Here is a 20,894-nt window from a genome sequence, read left to right as displayed (position 1 = left end):
TTTCATGTTACCCATGTATCTCTTTGAGCCATTTATCCACACATAATAAATGAAACTCATGGTGACAAGGTAGAACTCGTATTTTATCTCCTTCCTCGTACTCGGACAAGCATATGTGACACCTACAAATGATGAAAGTTAAAACATCAAAGAGCGGTAACTTGTTTGTCATATAAAAGTACCACACAACTACATCACATCAGTTTCCAGAAAAAAGAGAACAAAATCCCATATACTGCTTGAAGTCATAACTTATATGGCACAGACTGGTTTTAACTCGTTTTCATATAATGCATTCCTTCCAACTCATTTTCATTCACCTACTATTTTAATTAGTTCATAGAGAGAAGTGCATATTTCTTAATAGATGTTCGTCCGAAAAACGTTGACCCCTTTCCTTAGAATAAAAAGGGAATCCCTCTTAACAATTCAGGTATATAAATTTATACTAAGCTATTATTAATGTGATATCTTCTAAACCAATTTCTCCAATTAGTTTTCTCATAGCAAATTATTATTTAAAACACTTTATACCAAACTTAGTGCCTAACAAATCCAAACATTCATCTCTAAAAAGCCAAAAGGGTCTATGAAAATGAGATGGGGGCATAATATGCCCACAATTTTACAGGGACACAGAATGAAAAAGAACAAATAGTCCACCAGTAACAAAACATTTTCTGTACAAAGCAACATTAATTCTCCTTCGTTCGTTTTTCATTTCTTTACATTACCTAACTCAAAAGCATCAAGGTGACACTGAAAAAACCATGATAAAGGAAGTGTCCATGAACAGAGAAGTACTTCTAATAGGCAAAGGACTATATGTTTTAGACATTGCATTATTTGATCCTTTGTTTGGTAGGATTTTCAGCTTATGTATAACTAATACATAGCAAAACATGGTATTAGTAATACAAGAGCTATTAATACATGGATAAGCATGGTTAAAGAAAAAAGTGCCTTTAATACACCAAACCAAACAGTGGATGAGAAATAATACATATGCATAACTAATTCCAGCATTACTAAAACAAAATAGAGCAAACAGCGCCTTTCTCTTCATATGACAAAAGGGAAAACGGCCCAGGACAAAGTAGGAGACAGCTTTCATCCTATCTCTTCATTTCTCCTACCAAAACACAAAGGAATGGAGAAACTTACTGTAAAACATTGTTGCTAGTATCTACTTCCTCTGGTTTTGAGTAACTCTTCACTGGGAATGAGTCCACAACTGACTCTGGAGCTGGAAGTGATAGCACAGATAAGGACAACGACATAGGTTGACGATGTATTTCATCCAGTACCTGCAATTTGTCGTTAGTGTCAAACAGTGACAACTTCCAATAATGAATGAAAACCACAGATAAAACATGAGATTCTTTCAAAGAAAGAAAACATAAATGTATCTCTAAAACATGCCAATTAAGGGTTTTAACAGGTCTACATAACAAGCACTGAGTATTATGTATAGCAGTGTTGTCAAAGGCATGCTTAAGCCCGGAAGCGAGGCTCAAAACGTGTTGAACGCTTCCCTCGCTTAGTGTGCGCTTCAGTGTCGCCATCAAAGTTCTAAGCATACTTTTCCTTACCAATGAGCCTCTTTTGAGGAGACAACACTAAACAATTGATATTTCACTTTATCATAATCTTTTTTCAATTTGTTTGTTCATATAATTGTCATTCATGCTTATAATTATTAGTCTTGGACTACCCATATATATTTGTATTTTTTTCTCCCTTTGCGCCTTTTTGAATTAAAGCACCAACGGACCTTAGAGCTTTTTTGTGGCTTTGCTTTTGATAACACTGATGTATAGCAACAGATTAAGCAGACTTAAGGCAGATATTTATCTAACATACACTAGCTTCCTCTATCCCACTTCAGTGCCCTTTACAGAGGAAGCTTTTAAAGACGCACAACATGGTACAATTTTATAGAGATACAACTTACAGTCTTTTGGAGGGACCAATGGACCAAGACCTGAATGGAATGTATCATGCTATATATTTATCACTAAAGAGATGATTATTAGATAATTCAAATGGTGTTCTTTAGTTCTTGCTCAAAATTAAAAAATGTCCACCTCTTGGGCCCAAATAAGAATCCTGACAGCCAATAACATTCTTTCTTTCAATGTAAGCAGTAGTGAGTAATAACAATAATAATAATATTTTAATGTTAATTGCTCTATATAAAGCTCATACAGCAATTTAGTGCTTTCTTCGAACAGTTATTTGAGAAGGTCCAAGCAAGATATATATTCAAACAGTCAAACTCTACAACACTCAATACTTATCAACAAAGAAAGAAAAGACAACTTTGTAGCGCTCAATAATAACAACAATGGTAAATTTATTTGTTAGAAATAGCTGATTGTTGGTACTTCTTACGATGCCAGCATTTACCAAAACCCAGCTTTTAAAAGTGAAAGAGACCAAAAAAGCAATAAGGTAAATGGGGCTTGAAGCGAGAAGCAAGCACATGCTTCTTTGAAGTGAAATGCACAATTATGGGAGATTAGAAAAAACCAAACATCTATGAGGGTGTGGCCCTCATGGTCAATGAAGTGGAAGGAGAATCATGAGGTGCACGCCTTAGTATAATAAAAATTAAATTTTGCACCTGAGGGTGTGATCATCATGGTCAATGAAGTGGGAGGAGAATCATGACGTGCACACCTTAGTGCCTAATCAAGATAAAACTTATGGGAAATGAGGTGCACGCCTTAGTGCCTTGCCTACACTAAAGTACCGCCTAAGTGAGGCAAAACCCCTCCCCTGAGCTTCTTTAAGTTTCAGGGCTTAAGCGTGCCTCAAATGAGTTGTTGACAATACTGCTTAAAACAGTGTCTTCCCCGTTCAGAGTTACCTATCTCTAAGTCCCGGAGAAATTTTTCCCCGTGGTGGAACTATCAACTTTTGGACATCCCAAAAGATTTTGTATGCGGCAGTAATAAGATTTACAAAGCACTTGGAGCACAAACTATGAGCAAACAATGGACTGCTTGAGCATTTAACGGACAAAACTGTTCCACATATCAAACATCAGAGGCGGATGTTTATGGGTTCCTACTGCAACATCAAGTTAATATACAATAGTAATTGGGTTCACAAATGCAAAAGCTAATGAGTCGCTGTGAACCCATAAACTATGCTTAACATCCGCCACTGTTAAACATTGTGGAGAAGCCATAAAGAAACTAAAAAAGTTGCATCATGAAAAGTTACCTCAAACAATGCCTCAGCAAGCATAACTATTCGGGATATACTTGCACGACTGCCAGATTCTCGACTCATTAAAATTGTCTCACATGAACATGGGCCATCTGTGTGAATCCCACTTGGACAAGTGGCACTTCGATGATCACTAGCAATAAGACCAGCAGGAAGTCTTTCCCACATCTGTGAAGAGATAAGCCAGAATTTAGTCGAGCAACAATCAAACTTCCCACTGCAGAAAAAATAAAATAAATCACATCACCTCAGATCTGGAATGCCGTCGCCGTTCATTCCGACTTCCATTTGATGGAAAATTTCCTCCAGACCCCTCATGAAGGGAATTATCACTAAAGTCCAGCAGTAACCTGTCATGAGATGCAGTATTGTCTGAATTATCATTTGGAAAACGGAAGTTACGAGGATCAGCACGCCTCCTAGGACTTCTCCTTGAAAAAGAATCCCAAAAAAGTCTTCTACTATTCCGTCTTGCTTCACGACTACTAATTTCAGCAGGAATATTAGAGAAAAAAGTGGGAGAGGCATTCGCCATGTCAACATGAAGTGCACTTCCATCCCTTACACCCTCTTCCCTGTCTGACACCAGAAATTCGAAACCTGAAGGTGGTGTATCCTGACGCATATCATCTCCCACCAAATGTGGCGTAACTGAAGAATCCGAAAGAACTGAAACAGAATCAGAATTATTGAAGATAAGAATTTCATTTGTGTGGTTTGCAACAAAATCTTCACTTGATGAAGACTCTCCATTTCCATGAGACAATGGACTACTAGAATGAGAGTAACCGGCAAAAACTTGAGAGACATCTACATTCACTGTAGTGGCGACATTATTCACAACATCATCGTCTGCCCTTCTGTTCAAAGAAAGTGGATAGCGAAATGATCGGTCATCCCGAGATGTACTAGCAGTTTCACCATGTTTACGTCCAGGATTATATTGAGTGACTAATTCCATGTCTTTGGTTGAGTTTTCTCTTCGATTACCTCCCTGAACATTGCTTGAAGCGTCTACAGATGTAGATTTTTCACTATTTACCAGATTGCTTGCAGATGAAGCTCCACATTCAGCTTGGGAGGGAATAAAATCAGGTGAATGGTCCTTCTCAGAGTTTTGGAGCTTTCCAGTGTCAGCATGTTCTGCAGAATCCACCAGCATTTCAGCTGGATCTTCTTCCATCTACAGAGTAACAAATACAAAATATGAATTGAATTTAAACACCTAAAGTACCGACTCTACGTCAAACGTCTTGTTGAAAATAAAAGTACATAGCTTAAGAGACTGTGTATGAGAATACAAGACCAAATATATCAGCCCGTTACTCGATTAAACAATTCTTTCAAGATAGAAAAGGGCATGAAGTAAATACTTGAATGACACAGCTAATAAATAACAAAAATCAACCTGAATTTGTAGGATATCTAACATAGTACGGACAATACATTATACATGTGAAAAATAAACCAAGAAATACCACTATTTTACATAGAATCAAGAATTTTCCTGACGGCCTTAGAGTAATAAGACATTGAAATTTAAGTGAATTCACCCAAACATACCTATAAGAAACAGAGCCTCCCACTCACATAAGATAATTCAGCACCGAAGTCTCTACTCTCCCACAATCTAGATAACTGCAGCAGGAGATTCCTCGAAGGCTGTTAGATTGATTCTCATATTTGCTGGCTACTATTTGATATCCATACTATTGGTAGCAATGAAAGACACCTTAATTGAAATGGTCGCATCAGTGTCAATTTCTTTACTAAACTCATTTCTTATTTGCTTTTAAAATGAGGTTAAGCACGGATGACAATGAGAAATACCAAGCAACGACGGAAGTGCACTATTGTATGGACTATAGCTAGGAATTCTACTTTAGCAACCTAAGATCTAAGAGTAGAGAAGATCACTTTGTGGAACCGATCTGATCGACTTAACAAAATCTCTCTATAGAGTTTAATCCTAGACCGCTGATGTAATAGAATCATGAAAACATAAAAGTAGCAATGTCAACAGCACAATGCTATGTCAACTTCAAACTCAGGTACACAATCTTTTGTTGTTCAGATAAATAAAACCTTTAATACCCTTGTTTCCGATGACTGCATCTAAACTTCATCAAGGGAAACCTAATACACAATATAAGTTCCAGTTCTCCCCACCTTCTCGACTATCCTCCTTCCTAGCAAGCCAAAACAGACTATCAAAGTAAACTTCACAATACCAATTCTCTGATTATTATCTCATTAGCCAAAACATCTAGCAAGAACCTAGTGGTCAATAAAATGGACTAAGAACTATGAGGTGTTAAGTTCAAATCCAGCGCCAGAATCAAAACATTAGGTGATTTCTTCCCATCTGTCCCAGCATTGGTTGACGAGCAAACCGATACCTGTATTTGTGGGAGGTAAGCAGGTATCCCATGGACTTAGTCGAGATATGTGCAAGCTAGCCCGACACCACAATTATCAAAACAGAAATTCTAGCGATTTCATTACCCATTTTCCATGTTGTGCATTTTATCCTGAGGCAACACTAATCTTCCCTGATTCAATTGAATAGAAATGCTAGAAAATAAGCCCTATAAATCATAATATGAAATTAACCATCAAAGGGCTATCAAAAAAAATAAATCAAATTCTGGGTATATCATCAAAATTCATAATAATCCCAATACACCAAAACCACACCATCAAAAACAAATCTTGAAATTGCAATTGAAAATTTAAAAACAAACAATCCATCATTACATTACATTTCCAAACAAAACAACCAAAAGGGGTTTTTTTTTTTTTACCTCAACAGCTGAACGACGAGAAGATGGAGAAGCACCACATATAAAAATGGATGCAAATGTTCTTTTTGTTCGATTTGAACGACTTGAGCGTGACCCCAAACGACTACTCCCAGAACCCATTTTGATTTTTGAAATCAACAACTCCTTGTTCCTCTTGCCAGAGAGAGAAATGGAGGGGGAGGAGAAAGTGTAATGGAGGTCTTTCTTCTATTTTGTAGGTTGGAAAGTCACTCTCCCATTTTCAAGTTCTTCAAAATCAAGAATCCATTTTTTTTTACATGTTTTCCCCTCTTTTTTTTTTTTTTTTTTTTTGTGAGGCACAAGACAAAATGATGTTTTTTTTTTTTCTTGAGGAAAAATAATGTTTTTGTTTTTATGATAATGACTTGTGACTATCAAATTGATTTGTGGTTAGGACCTAATATTGAATGTGATGGTTGTAATTAATTCATTTGTATAAATCTTTGTGTATGAGAATCTAGAATGTTATTCTAGGACCAAGTATGATGTTGACCTTTTTTTTTATTATTGTTCGGTTTCTATTTATATGTTATCATTTTAGGTTTCATATCGTCCCTTAATAAATTAGGTAAGCTTACCTTTGTATCTTTATTTAGTGTTTTCTTGAAGTAAGTTTTGAATAAATGAACATGAATTAATTTACTTTGATTAACTAATTTGACCAATGAACATGAATCAATTACTTAGTTTTTCTATATTAGACAAACGTATATTTTCTATATCATTTATGCATTGATTTTGTGAAATGATAAATATTAAAGACGATCTGTTTTTAACAAGGACGACATATAAATAGGAACATAGAGAGTAGAATTTAAATTCATAAATTTTGTAAGATTACCAGTAAGTTTAGAAGATGTTACCTCTTGTTTCTTATTTTTAAAATTAAAAAAAAAAACATATATCAAACTTTATTATAAATTTTGAATATTTATCTTCAAATATATTTTTTATCATGAAATTTGAGTAGATTTTAAAAGTTTGATTTTCAGAAACGGGCATAGACTATTTGAATTTTTGGAACTTCCACTCACGAAACTTCAAATAAAAAAAATCAAGTAAAAAGCATGTCCAATCATAATTTCAAAACTCAAAATTTCAAGTTTCAACTTCAAAATCTATGATCAAACTGAGGCTTATATTGTTATAGGTTCATAGGGGAACAATAAGTCACTAATCTAGGGAAGCTTATCGAGTGATTCGGTTATGTTTTTGCATACATTTGACTTATCGATTATGGATTGTGCTAAATTGATATCGAACTAATTAATAAGATATTAATTAATTTAGTTTGACTCAATGATTATCCATCAGTTATCGTTCAGTTAATCAATTTATATTCGATATAAAAATTGAAACTATAAGAAAAGTAACTTTTATGTCATCCACCAATGACTTCTCGTCCAACAACTTGAACCATCGGAAGCATCGTCGCTGCCAACATAGAATACAGTTGGTAGGCCGTGACAATAATAAAGCAACAAGTAAAATGAGTTGACGATTTATCTAATATACAAATTTTCAATTTGGACTATCGATTATGATTCAATTTTGATAAACATAATCACTATTACATAAAATTAACATGATCTAGAATAAAATTATGTGGGTACTTTAGATTGTTGGTCATGTCTTTGCTTAGTAGGTAGGGTTAATGAGGTGATTGCTTGACCTAGAACCCTAATTACCTTTCCCATTTTTTGTGTGTTATTGTTAGGGGTGTCAAAAATGAACCCAAATATAGGTAATCCGCCCAGAATTTTAAGGGTTGGGCTCAAGATAATTTGAATTGGGTTCAATCTTAACTCATACAAGCTTAACCCATATTTAGAGAATCCTCAATTGAGCCCAATTCAATCTCCAATTTCAACCCGTTTTAAAACTCTTTACAACGATATGTACCTATATTAAAGGTATGGATTATTGTATGTTTAACATCTTTTAGGATTTATCTATCCATTTGTTACTTTTTAAAAAAAAAAATGTTGAACTGAAATTCGAATTGTGATTATAAAAGTTAAATATCACTATGTTAAAATTATTGAGATTAATCGGGTCAAATTGGGTGGGTCAAGACCCCAACCCCGTTTTTAGCCCATTTGAACCCAACCCATTTGAGCCCAAAGTAAACTTGAGCGGGTCAAGACCCAACCCGATTTCTATTTCAACCCATTTTAATATCACCAATTTCAACCCAACCCGCCCATTTGACACCCCTAGTTGTTGTATATCTATATATACTAGATCTACCCAACAAGCGACTAGATATGAAATATTTAATTACGCGAATAAAGCTCTAAAGTAAAGTATCTGGTTTTAATGGGTCAAGTTCTCTAAAAATAATCAAAGCCCAATTATTTTGGGCTTTTGGATCCAATTTAGGCCCAAATTAGAAGACTGGAAATTGAATTACTTTTTTCCCATACACTACAAAGCAGTAGCTCGAAGCTCCTTAAAAACTCACTTGAACCACCGCTGCGCCGCCGTCTTCCGTCTTCCGTCGTATCTCCGGCAGTTCATCGAGTTAGCGGTACTCTTCACTCCTTTTATCAAGTTAGTCATTGATCTTCCGTCCCATTTTGCGCAGTTCATCCCTTTAAACCCTATCTTTTTAGCAGCCTAAAAATATTTGCTAGTTGTGGTTTAACAATGAAATGTTTCGACTGATAAGTTTTACCTGTGCATAATGCTCCAGTTTTCGGCTTTGTTTCGTTTGTAAAATTGTGTTTTTCTGCATCTGAGTTTTTTATTTGAATTAGTTGATAATTAATAAGGTAAGTGAATAATTTTGCTTAAGCAGGTAGTAAAGAGATATGGATGATAGTTTATATGATGAATTTGGGAACTATATTGGTCCTGAAATAGAGTCTGATCAGGAAAGTGATAGGGAAGAGGAAGACGATGAGCTTCCCGATAGGAGTGATGATGAGAGAGTTGCATCTGATGGTGAGCAGCCTGGTGCGTCAAATGGATGGCTTGCCACTCAAGATGATATTGATATGGATAACCAAGTTATTCTTGCTGAAGACAAGAAATACTATCCAACAGCTGAAGAGGTTTATGGTGAAGAAGTTGAGACGTTGGTCATGGATGAAGATGAACAGCCACTTGAAATGCCAATAATTAAACCGGTGAAGAATCTCAAGTTTGAACTAGGGGTGAAGGATTCGTCCACTTATGTTTCGACTCAGTTTCTCTTAGGTCTGATGTCGAACCCAGCATTGGTTAGAAATGTTGCTCTAGTCGGACACATACATCACGGGAAGACTTTGTTTATGGATATGCTGGTGGAACAAACACACCATATATCTACGTTTGATCAGAACAGTGAGAAGCATATGAGGTATACAGACACAAGAATAGATGAGCAAGAGAGGAGGATATCAATCAAGTCTGTTCCTATGTCACTAGTCTTGGAAGACAGCAATTCAAAGTCTTACCTATGTAACATTATGGATGCTCCCGGCCATGTCAACTTCTCCGATGAAATGTCCGCTGCTTTAAGACTTGCAGATGGGGCAGTTTTGATTGTTGATGCAGTTGAAGGAGTGATGGTAAGTTCTTTTTCATTTCTACAGTTAATTCACTTTCAAATGATAGCCTAGTAGCTTAGAGCATGTTTGGATTGTTAGGTGATTTTAATCAAAAATAGTTTTGAAGCACTTTTGTAGTATTTGAGTAGGATAAAATAGTACTTTTAAGCCAAAATAACAAAAATAATGCAGAAGCCATAAGTTAGGATTCTTAATTTATGACTTATGCATATATGCCCATCCAAACAGTCTCTTACTTGTTTCAGAGTATGATGCAAAGTTTGTATAGGGTGCTAGAAGGTATAGCCATCAAAGTATATGCTTCTAAAAACTGGTTTTGTTTTATACGGATGGTGACCTTGAGTTGCCAGCCTACTCTGTATGTGGTGGAGTTTGTGAGTTGCAGCCAAATATATAGTTTTTAACTCGTACGTATGCCATGCTGACTGTAGACAGTATATCTAAGCAGATCTATCCTGGAAAGTCAAGTTATATTCCTTGGGATGACTCTACTGTAATAGTAGCTAGTCTTTATACATTATAAGTTGGTAATTTTATTTCTGCCCTGCAGTATCCAGTACAGTGATTCTGAACTGCCAACCTTGCCATCTGCTGGAATTCAGTCATTGTTGTGGGAATCACATAGCTGCTAGATAAGATCTAACAGGTGTCTTCACAACTAATTAATCAAGTAATAGAGTACTAAGCCTCAACAAAAGAGAGTAACAGCATACATGTCTACACCTTAATTTTAAGCACAATTTACATTTGGAAAAAATGTCAGAAGTATTGTCAATTAGATTTGGTACTATATATAAAACAATGTTTTGGAAAATATTTTTTCTTGATGCCAGGGAGTTAGGAGTGTAGAAGTTTAAAGCGATGTATAGAGATTTAAATAGCCTGATAAAACATTCAACAAATGGAGTGCCTTATATATTCATATACTATATTGTCTTGTGCCCAATGGAGAGTGGGACACTCTAAACTAGCTGGTATGTGGGGCTGAGTCTATAGATTAATGGAAGTTGTGATATATGCAGGACATGGTGATTATCACTTGCTCTTGATGCAAGTTGCTTGTTATGTGTTTTCTGGGAGGCTTTGCAGTTTAAGGAAGTGTATTACCAAAATTTTGGGGATCATATGGGGTATGGTGGGTTTTAGTTGGATTAAGTTAATCAGGTAGACGAGCTGGGTGGTAAAGTTACATCTTCTTTTTTGTTTTTATATATGGAAACCGTATTTGCTATAATTGAGTTCTATCTAGACTTTATCTGGTATATGTTAACTGGATAGTGGATAGATAGATCACTTACATTTTTTGCTTATGTCACTGGTGACAGGTAAATACAGAAAGGGCCATTAGGCATGCGATTCTAGAACGTATTCCGATTGTTCTTGTGATCAACAAGGTATATTTTCTATCACATAAACCCAGTGAAGATTCTAGTAATGTTGAGACTTTGTTACCTCTAATAATTTATATTGTCCTTTTAGGTTGACAGATTGATAACTGAGCTTAAATTGCCACCGAAGGACGCCTACTTCAAATTAAAGCACATAGTTGAAACTGTCAACAATCAAATTACAGCTGCCTCGTCCACAGCTGGAAATGCACAAGTAATTGATCCTGCATTAGGGAATGTCTGCTTTGCAAGTGCAACAGCAGGATGGTCATTCACTCTGCAGTCATTTGCCAAACTGTATGTTAAGCTTCACGGAATTGCATTTGATGCCAACAAGTTTGCTTTGCGGCTTTGGGGGGACTTCTACTTTGATCCTGATACAAGAAGTTTCAAGAAGAAACCGCCTGCAAGTGGGGTTGAAAGATCTTTTGTTCAGTTTGTTCTTGAACCTCTTTACAAAATCTATAGCCAAGTGATCGGAGAGCACAAGAAGAGTGTTGAAGCAACCCTAGCAGAACTTGGGGTGACACTAAGCAATGCAGCTTACCGTCTAAATGTAAGGCCTCTGCTGAGGCTGGCTTGCAGTGCTGTATTTGGAACTGCCACTGGGTTTACTGACATGTTGGTTCATCACATCCCTTCTGCTAAAGCTGCTGCAGCTAGGAAAGTGGAACACATATACACGGGTCCAAAGGATTCAGCAATTTACAAAGCAATGGAGAATTGTGATTCCGCTGGCCCGTTGATGGTTAATGTGACTAAGCTGTATCCGAAACCAGATTGTAGCGTTTTTGATGCTTTTGGTAGGGTTTACAGCGGGGAAATAATGACAGGGCAGACAGTACGTGTTCTGGGTGAGGGCTATTCACCTGATGATGAAGAGGATATGACTGTAAAAGAAGTTACAAAGCTGTGGGTATATCAAGCTAGATACAGGATACCCATAAGTAAGGCTCCTCCAGGTGCATGGGTTCTGATTGAAGGAGTGGATGCCTCAATCATGAAAACTGCTACTCTTTGTAATTTAGAATTTGATGAGGATGTATACATATTTCGCCCCCTCCAGTTTAATACTCTTCCCGTGGTGAAAACAGCAACTGAACCTTTGAATCCTAGCGAATTGCCCAAAATGGTGGAGGGGCTTAGGAAAATCAGCAAGAGTTATCCTCTTGCAATCACAAAGGTTGAAGAGTCCGGTGAACACACAATATTAGGTACCGGTGAATTGTACCTAGATTCCATAATGAAGGACCTTAGGGAGCTTTACTCCGAGGTGGAAGTGAAGGTGCCTTTATAACTTTCTCTTCTGTACTTGCCTTTGCCAGTTTTTACTTGTTACAGGACAAATACAAACTTTGTTGATATTTAGGACTTTTTTGTCAAACTTAACTAATCGTGAGGTTCTTTTTCGTTGGGTGCGCAACATTCAGGTGGCTGATCCAGTTGTCTCATTCTGTGAAACTGTGGTGGAGTCGTCTTCAATGAAATGTTTTGCTGAAACACCTAACAAGAAAAATAAAATCACCATGGTTCGTCTGTTAATATTTTATTCTGTACAAGATGAGAAAATTGCTTTCCTCGTAGCTTACTTTTATATCTTGTAGATTGCTGAACCACTGGAGAGAGGACTTGCTGAGGATATCGAGAACGGTGTTGTAAGCATAGATTGGCCTAGAAAGAAACTAGGTGAATTTTTCCAGACCAAATATGACTGGGATCTTCTTGCTGCACGGTCTATTTGGGCATTTGGACCTGATAAGCAGGTCAGATGTTACATAGTTGAGATTACCACTTAGCTGTTTTGAACTTCCGCTAATGGTTGCTTCTATCCTTTAGTTGAACATATTCTGTTTTGACACTTCAAATATATTTGCAGGGGCCTAACATCTTATTGGATGATACACTCTCAAGTGAAGTCGACAAGAGCTTGTTGAATGCTGTTAAAGATTCCATTGTTCAGGGGTAAGCTGAATTTCTTAGTTTTGTGGTTTTTCCTGACCCAGATGCTGGACTAACAAAATTAACAAAATGTGAATAGGTTTCAATGGGGAGCTCGGGAAGGACCCCTCTGCGATGAGCCCATTAGAAATGTTAAATTCAAGATCGTTGATGCGAAGATTGCACCGGAGCCGTTGCATCGTGGAACAGGTCAGATTATTCCAACTGCACGACGTGTAGCCTACTCTGCTTTCCTTATGGCAACACCCAGACTTATGGAACCTGTGTATTATGTGGAGGTATACTGTTTGTCTTAAGTTTTTTTTATTTGGTAATGTTTTCATGATTAATTGTTTATTAAGTTCTTTGGATCACCAATATAAAATAAGAAGGGAGGGGGGAGAGGGGGTTTAAAAATGTACCTATGAGCTGTGTAAAACACATTGTTTTACGTGTTAGAGACTTAGAGCTGCTTCTCTAATCTATGCCCATATATATTAGGAAAAAAGTGAACAGCGGAACTGTCACAACAGGATATTAGTGACACTCCTGCTGGGTTTATACTATGTTCAAATTGACAAGAAAAGTACAAATGTTGAGTCTGGTTAGGTTCTCAATTATTTACAGAAATAGGGATATAAAATTTCAACCAAATTTTGTTTAGAGATGTTTTCTTATGTGAAACTAGGGCTAACTTTCTGATGTCTTGCTTTCAGATCCAAACTCCCATGGATTGTCTCTCTGCTATATACACCGTGTTGTCTCGTAGGCGTGGACACGTTACTGCTGATGTTCCTCAACCTGGAACCCCTGCCTACATTGTCAAGGTTTGATTTCAAATATCTATAGCACCTTCGATTATTGATACAATGTTTTCATGTTATAGCATCAGGATTCTCATGTGCACCTCTTCTTTGTCAGGCATTTTTACCGGTTATTGAGTCCTTTGGTTTTGAAACGGACTTGAGGTATCACACCCAAGGGCAGGCATTTTGTCTTTCAGTATTTGATCATTGGGCTATTGTCCCTGGGGATCCTCTTGACAAGAGCATTGTTCTACGACCACTGGAGCCTGCCCCAATCCAACATCTGGCTCGTGAGTTCATGGTGAAGACAAGGCGTAGAAAGGTATACATTCTTGCAGGGTTAAATTGAGTTATGGAAAAGTTTTTTACCCTTGACGTTTTTGGAACAACGATTTGATAAATCTATCCCTTTCCTTTCCAGGGAATGAGTGAAGACGTGAGCATCAACAAGTTCTTTGACGAGGCTATGATGGTGGAGCTTGCACAGCAGGATGCAGATCTTCACCTGCAGATGATGTAGATAATTTTGTTGAGATGGTTCTGTATTTGTGCTTAAGGTGCATTCCTTTTGTATGTCATGTTGTGAACAACCTTTTGAAAGGTATAGATCATTGAGCTCCTTGAACCACATTATGTAATATTCCAATGCAGATTGGCAGTCCAAATCATGTATGGTTCTGACCTCCCTCACGTCCTTGAGCTGACCCATTTGTTGGGTGATTCCATGCTCTCATGTTCCGAGTGTTTGAGTCGGTTTCTTCTGTCACGGAGTAGGTTCTGGCATTGAGAATGAGGTTTCTGTATTCTCAATTGTAGTGAATGACTGGGTAACAGTTTATATTCTTACTCTATCCTCTTTTCACATCTTCTTTGGATTCTATGTAAACTAAAGATTGAGTTCATTGTCCACGGTACCAGAACTTCCTTTTTCTTATATATCTATTTTAGTGGAATTGAAGGCGAGCGCCGAGCGTCAATGTTAAACTCATCTTCCTTTGACATTATAGGTCACGGTTTGATCTGTGGAATCAGTTATTGATGCTTGCATTAAGTTAGACAACCTTTTTTTAAAGGTGAATTTTTTGATCCCGGTTGTGGATGAGAATGTCATACCCTGATTTATTTTTGGTTTAAATCAACATTGAATTATGTATACTATTGTAGGGATTCAACTCCAATAGAAAATTGAATGAAGTCATTACTTATTTTGCATCTTCAATAATAGTTGAAAGTACTTTGTGCACCATAATTGGAACACAAATTTCTGTGCAACACATGGTTTCACCTATGAAGTGATAACCCCTCACTTTGCATTGCGATTTGAGCGTCTTAGTACTTAAAAGAACTGAACCAAGCTTGAGGAGTTGAGGTAGCCAACATCAGAGGCGAATCCAGGATTAAGCTCTCTATGAAACTCAATCTTTATTATGAGCTCAATCTTTATTTATTACAAGTAATTTTTCATACATAAATGCATGTTTTCACTGAAAGTACTAGGTTCAAATGAATATCTTTTTCATTGAAAGTACTAGGTTCAGATGAACCTATAGCTAAATAACTACAAAAGCCACCAGCTAGCACTCGTACGAAGGCTCGTGCATAAAGATTTGAAACTCTTTTATTAAACCATTCACAACAACTAAGAGATTTTGGCAATTACATAAACATTGAAAAAGTTGGAACAAACCAACAATTCAATTTTTGTCTCACCAGAAGGTGAGGTTCAGTTTGAGTTTCCCTTTAGTCAGGGAATCATACAATGGAAGAATATTGTTTGATTTATGTACAAAATTCGGCTCAACGGGTTTGCTCCTATGTCCCTCAAGCTTTATTTCATCTCGGACTTAGGTTTCAATGGGAGAATTACAAAAAAAAAAGAAGATAAACTTACCTCTGATGTATTTACTAAGTTGTCCAGAAGTAACCAAGTGATCGTCATTATCGCTGTTGTTTAGGTGGAAAGCTGCCAAAATTGATATCAAACATTGCAGCTCTAATCTTCAAGCAAAGATCTTAGATTTGCAAGTCCCTCTGCGGATATACTTTTCCTTATTCTTGATCTTTGAAAAATAACTGGAGGTGGAGGCTCGGAGTGAAAACAGACCATGACTACTGTTAAGTTGTCTATGGCACCGCGCTTTTTGGCCTCGTCTACTATTTCCTTGCAGCATCTCTTTACATTGTTATGCTCCTGCAGTCTCCTCCGAGCAAAATCAACTGCATTTTGGCTTCGGAAAACATCCCATATTCCATCACTACCAATAATCAGGAACTCGTCCTCCTTTGTCAACGTCAGCAATTTCAGTTCAGGTTCAGCACTCAATGGTCCGCCCTTCTCAACCTCCTTCAATCCTTTAATGTGCCAGTTACCTAATGCCCGGCTCACGCCTAACTGTCCATTCAAATAGCCATCATCAACAAATCCTCCTACTGACTCAATGCGAGTTCTTTCAGTAACACAACAAGGTCTGTGATCCTTTGACATTTCTATAGCTAGTCCACCTCGAGATACAACTGCTCGACAATCACCAGCATTTGCCACAAGTAGTGATCTGTTCATAAGACAACACATCAGTATAAATAATTTGATCAAAGTGGCTACTCTTAGAGTAGATTTCTGAATGTAGCGTAATGAGATGACTTAGGCACAAGAATAAATTACCTTCCAAATATCATTGCAGTGAGTGCAGTAGTGCCGGAGGACAAGGCTGAGTCAACAGAGCATGACTTGGCGAAGGCAGCATCCGTCTCTACAAAAGATCTTGTAACCACTTTCTCAAGTTCCAGGGGAAAATCAGCATCCTCGACAATGATCTTTGGTAAGTAATCACGAACAAACTGTGATGCTCCTTTCCCTCCATGTCCATCAAAGACCTGTTATTAGAACCATTTGCATTAGGCATCATCAGAGTAAGAATATTTAAAAAAAGAAAAGAAAAAACCAAAACAGAAAAACGACTTCTCTGTGCTCCTCCTCATATCAAAAGAAAAAAAAAGGAACCCAATTTCATTCTAATCCATAAAAATTTAGGAAACATCTAAGGAAACAATGGGACATGGTCGTACGTAGGAACTAAGATATGCATTTAGGGACAGCAGAAGTTCAATTAATGGTGCTCTACCTACTGCTGTTCAATAGGTTCATTCCAAGACTACCAGAAGAACAACACCTTTGCGATTCCACAGTACTGTTCGGTTAGATTATATACTCCTAGAATTTTTAAGAGTTGTATTATTCTTCAACTTGGGAGAAATGCGGTCGCTTCAGTTAGTGTTTCATACTTTTCTTTGATAAGAAATACTAGGAACATTTCACTCTACCTGAAAATACTTAAAATTATCTTCAGCATAGTATTTGCAACATCATGACGAAAGAAGCACCCGTATGGTGAAGACATACGCCCCATCTCACAACTCTGACAAGTAGGGCACTCTAGTTGTGTGTCTACTATGTAGTGTTAATCTTTTTTAAGCGTACTACCTATGTTCACAAAGTAAGCGCCAAGCTGAACTTTACTGAGAGTTTAATTCAGTCTAAAAGTATACCGAGTAATAGTCAAAGAGTGACATATATGATGGTCAATGAGGTTAACGAACTTACTCCATAGAAAGAAATAGCATCCTCACCAAGTATATTAAGGCCAAAATTCTTAGCTAGGTCCGCAATACAGATGTAAGTGTCTTCCATGTCAAGGCGACCTCCAATATCGGACCAATCTCCTGACCTAAGGACTGGGAGGAAGTTACTTAACAGTATTTGTTTCCGATCTGCAAAAGTTGTGTCTTCTGAAATACTTTCCAGCTGCAGAAAAGGAAAGAAATTAATTGAAGCAAAGAAATAGTTTGAATTCAAGCAACAATCAGCTTCGATGATGTGACAAAAGAAGTGAACTTCGTACCAATACTCTGTTTAGGAAGCTAAGCAGCATGATTGTAGTCACATGAGTTTGTTAGAAACACCAAATGAGTGCTAATGCAAACTCTAAACCATTAGCTACAAATGCTGACAAGCGAACAGATTCCAGTTGGACGATATAAGACACATCTTGAAATTGTTTTTTCAGAAGACAACCGAACTCTATAATTACTTACTATAATTTCAAAAAAACTAAATTCGAAACCCATGATTTTGAAAGTGCAATGGATTTATGGTAAGAACTCAAAGGTTGAACTCATCAAATTTAAATCACGGATCGCCTTTGCATACACACATAAACACAAAGAAAAAGAAAGATTGGGGAGCAAACAGTACTCAGAAAGAGATTAATAACCATAGCTTTACAGTACTATCCTAAGGCATAAAAACATAAAAATCGAATCTTTTAATAGTATCAACCAATAAATCTCCAAATTGACCAACACTTCCAACACAAAAAACTACTTATACTAATCAACATCCATATACAAACCAAAAAAGTCTTTCCCAATTAACTCAAAAAAGAATACAATCAATCAAGACTACATAAAAGCTCAAAAAGTGTTGAATCCATCAAGTGTAAATTATGGATCACCTCTGCATACACACATAAGAGACACACAAAAAATATATCAGCATGATATCAAATCATCAAATGAAGAAAAGACCAATAACCATAGCTTTAAGTACTGTCCTAAAGCATAAGTACACCATAAAAATCAAATCTTTACATAGTATCAACCAATAAAACTCCAAATTGAACAACACTTTTGACACAAAAAAACTACTAATACCAAAAAAGTCTCCCCCAACTAACTCAAAAAAGAATACAATCCAAGTTCAGATAGCCAACCAACCAACCGTGTTAAGGCATAAGTACACCATAAAAATCAAATCTTTAAACAGTATCAACAACCAAATTCCAAACTAACCAACATTTATGACAGCAAAAAAAAAAAAAAAAAAAACTACTAAAACCAATCAACATCCATATACAAACCAACAAATTCTTCCCCAAAAGCAAATATTACAATTTTGAAAAAAGAATCCTTACTGGGAATGAGTTTCTCATGACAGAAGGACTAGAAGAAGTAATATTTCCACAATTCTCATTTTGGGTATGTTGAAATTCAGCTTCAGAATGTAAAGATTGGTTCTTGAAATTGTCATCAGTGTTGGAAATGTCTAAATTCTCCATACCCTCATTCACTTGCTCTGAATCTTGAATGCACATGTTACTAGTTATTACACAATTTAATGGGCGGGCAAAAAAACAAGAAAAAAAAGAGTAGAATATTTAGAGCAAGAAGAAGAATGGGTTGTTTTTATCACTTTTAGGTTGAGCAAGTTGTTGGTATTGAAAGGAGCTAGTAGCGGTAGGGGAAGTGAGAATACAAAATATGTGTGGAAATTGTGATGAAAGAGAAGATTCTTGGGAATATGTGATTAATGGGGTCATAAAAAAAAGGTACTAACTTACTACTCTCTTTCTCTCGTTCGTCCATTATTTTAAATATATAGATTTTTACATTTCTGACATAAACTATCAATTTCGTCTCTAAACTATTAAGAGTTGTAAAAATATTTATTTACTTGATTAACTAATTTAGATACATCATTAATTTGTAGCATGTCATAGCAAATGGTCTCAAACTCTTATAGGAACATATACTCTTGATAAAAAGTATTGAAAACACTCATAAACTCGAAGAGAATTTAAGGATGTTAGGTAAGGGTATTCGTGGTTCGATTTGGATTGATTATTGGTTAAAACTATGACCAAACTAATCAAGTCGATTTTTAAATTTCTAAAATCAAACCCAATCAAACGAATTACTGTCAGCTTTGTTATTATCGGTTTGGTTCGATTTTTTTATTTTTTCGGTTTGAAGATAATGAGGAAATACATATCTTGATAGACACATACACTTAGTATATAAGCAATCCACATGAAAGCTAATGTGAATTCAGTTAACCAACTACGCATAACTAGAGTTTTATTATACGAATAAAGTGGTTCAATTAAGAGAAAATGTGACTATCTTATGTGAGATAGGGTAGGAAAAGACTAAGGTAGTAGATTTTGATGGACTTGGACTTAAGATTGTAATAGTTAGGCTAAAGATTAAGTGTTGAACTTGAGAAAATGGTAAGTTACAGACATAAGTTAATTAAAATTAACAAAATATTTATATTTTATTTATGAATAATATATAAATAATTATAAAATATATATATATATATATATATATATATATATATATAATTTCTCGATCCAGTTTGATTATTTTTGTGACTTTTTAAAAAGTAAATCAAAATCAAATCAATTAGTATCGATTTTCAATTTTTTTTTTAAAACTAAAGCAAACCAAATATATTGATTTTCTTAAACAATTTCATTCGGATTGCGGTTCGTTTTAATTTTAACCATAACCATGAACAACCTTAGCGTCAAGAGTATATTTTAGTTCAGTTAGTCAAGTAAATGAGAGCTTTTAAGATTATCAATAATTTGGAGATAAAATTAATAATTCACGCCGAATTTAGAGATATTTTCAATATTTCTCTTATTATTTTTATTTATTGTTAACATTAATTACTTATTTTCAAAATTATTTTCTAAAATCTAAAACGATATATTATAATTAATATAAATTACAATAAAATACTTATATTAATTATTCTTTCCTAAGGAGACTAACAAAATCTAAAGTGAGCAATTTTAATCTAATTTTAAAACATATACAAGCTTTAAGTTAAGATTATCGAATTCAAATGAACGTGAAGTTAAATTTTCACAATTTAATATACAATTACAAAATGAATTATTATCTTTATCGGGTTATTTTTAGATAGTATTAATTACGAAAAATTATTATAACAGTTATTGTTAGAAATATTACCTGCTACCCCAATTCAACTATTTGTATAATAGCACTAATATATATAATTTACTATATTTAACTAGCGAATATAATTATTTATAATAAACTGGCTTAACCTTTTTTTAAGTGTTTCTTTTTCTTTTTGGAGATATTTAGGTTAGATATTTTTAATTTATTGTCGGTTCATACCAACTTACCAGAAACTTCAGGGCATTTAGTACCTTATTTCCACTTAATTAAAAAAAAAAGACTTTTTTTTTTGTCAACATCTGTAATCTAGAATTATCTTTTTATTCATTAAATAAATGAGAGAAAACTTCCAAAACATTGATCAATATGTCACTT

At 35.6% G+C, this 20,894-nt stretch overlaps 4 protein-coding genes across 9 annotated transcripts in view; 2 read left to right on the top strand and 2 right to left on the bottom strand.

Moving 5' to 3' along the window:
* The window catches only part of LOC125876353 (uncharacterized), a 226,402-nt gene extending 220,092 nt beyond the window's left edge, over nucleotides 1-6,310 (bottom strand). For 3 of the 5 annotated variants that reach the window (XM_049557531.1, XM_049557530.1, XM_049557529.1), the window contains exons 1-5: nucleotides 6,042-6,310; nucleotides 3,485-4,420; nucleotides 3,232-3,405; nucleotides 1,165-1,307; nucleotides 12-122 (exon numbers count right to left, since the gene is read on the bottom strand). In XM_049557531.1, coding sequence (XP_049413488.1) covers nucleotides 12-122; nucleotides 1,165-1,307; nucleotides 3,232-3,405; nucleotides 3,485-4,420; nucleotides 6,042-6,161 — 1,484 coding nt within the window. In that variant the 5' untranslated portion in view covers nucleotides 6,162-6,310. Of the gene's footprint in view, nucleotides 1-11; nucleotides 123-1,164; nucleotides 1,308-3,231; nucleotides 3,406-3,484; nucleotides 4,421-4,800; nucleotides 5,091-6,041 lie in introns of those variants that run through there. The other 2 variants (XM_049557528.1, XM_049557532.1) reach the window with 2 other exon arrangements.
* A 2,144-nt stretch (nucleotides 6,311-8,454) lies between these two features.
* Nucleotides 8,455-14,657, top strand: LOC125876334 (110 kDa U5 small nuclear ribonucleoprotein component CLO). Of its 2 annotated transcripts, none has more exons than XM_049557499.1 (11): nucleotides 8,455-8,592; nucleotides 8,863-9,616; nucleotides 10,942-11,010; nucleotides 11,096-12,289; nucleotides 12,435-12,533; nucleotides 12,609-12,767; nucleotides 12,881-12,966; nucleotides 13,043-13,241; nucleotides 13,659-13,769; nucleotides 13,864-14,070; nucleotides 14,170-14,657. In XM_049557499.1, the coding sequence occupies exons 2-11, from the start codon at nucleotides 8,876-8,878 to the stop codon at nucleotides 14,266-14,268; spliced, it is 2,964 nt and encodes a 987-aa protein (XP_049413456.1). In that variant the 5' UTR covers nucleotides 8,455-8,592; nucleotides 8,863-8,875; the 3' UTR covers nucleotides 14,269-14,657. The 2 variants fall into 2 exon arrangements, with proteins under 2 accessions (XP_049413456.1, XP_049413457.1); XM_049557500.1 differs by having other exon boundaries at nucleotides 8,494-8,615.
* The window catches only part of LOC125877631 (uncharacterized), a 306,889-nt gene continuing 300,277 nt past the window's right edge, over nucleotides 14,283-20,894 (top strand). The window contains exons 1-2 of the mRNA XM_049558863.1: nucleotides 14,283-14,305; nucleotides 14,805-14,821. Of these exons, the coding sequence (XP_049414820.1) occupies nucleotides 14,283-14,305; nucleotides 14,805-14,821 (40 nt within the window). The remainder of the gene's footprint in view (nucleotides 14,306-14,804; nucleotides 14,822-20,894) is intronic.
* Nucleotides 15,413-19,068, bottom strand: LOC125876367 (probable protein phosphatase 2C 27). Its single transcript, XM_049557545.1, has 4 exons — nucleotides 18,719-19,068; nucleotides 17,350-17,550; nucleotides 16,411-16,622; nucleotides 15,413-16,300 (listed from the first exon to the last, which is right to left on the bottom strand). Exons 1-4 carry the CDS (start codon nucleotides 18,896-18,898, stop codon nucleotides 15,742-15,744), a joined length of 1,152 nt encoding a protein of 383 aa, XP_049413502.1. The 5' UTR covers nucleotides 18,899-19,068; the 3' UTR covers nucleotides 15,413-15,741.

Source organism: Solanum stenotomum, chromosome 9 (assembly GCF_019186545.1).
Source record: "Solanum stenotomum isolate F172 chromosome 9, ASM1918654v1, whole genome shotgun sequence".
In the NCBI taxonomy this organism is placed as follows: Eukaryota; Viridiplantae; Streptophyta; class Magnoliopsida; order Solanales; family Solanaceae; genus Solanum; species Solanum stenotomum.
Note: the sequence above shows the minus strand (reverse complement) of the source record. Positions and strands in the feature narration are given on the sequence as shown.

Bases quoted from the DNA above. Each gene is read 5' to 3' on its own strand.
- LOC125876334 (XM_049557499.1), top strand. From the start codon at position 8,876: ATGGATGATAGTTTATATGATGAATTTGGGAACTATATTGGTCCTGAA. The intron at 11,011-11,095 runs GTATATTTTCTA...TTGTCCTTTTAG, and splicing joins TTGTTCTTGTGATCAACAAG to GTTGACAGATTGATAACTGA. The intron at 12,967-13,042 runs GTAAGCTGAATT...AAATGTGAATAG, and splicing joins AAAGATTCCATTGTTCAGGG to GTTTCAATGGGGAGCTCGGG.
- LOC125876367 (XM_049557545.1), bottom strand. From the start codon at position 18,898: ATGTGCATTCAAGATTCAGAGCAAGTGAATGAGGGTATGGAGAATTTA. The intron at 17,551-18,718 runs GTAAGGATTCTT...CCTTTTCTGCAG, and splicing joins TCATGAGAAACTCATTCCCA to CTGGAAAGTATTTCAGAAGA. The intron at 16,623-17,349 runs GTAAGTTCGTTA...TTCTAATAACAG, and splicing joins ATGCTATTTCTTTCTATGGA to GTCTTTGATGGACATGGAGG.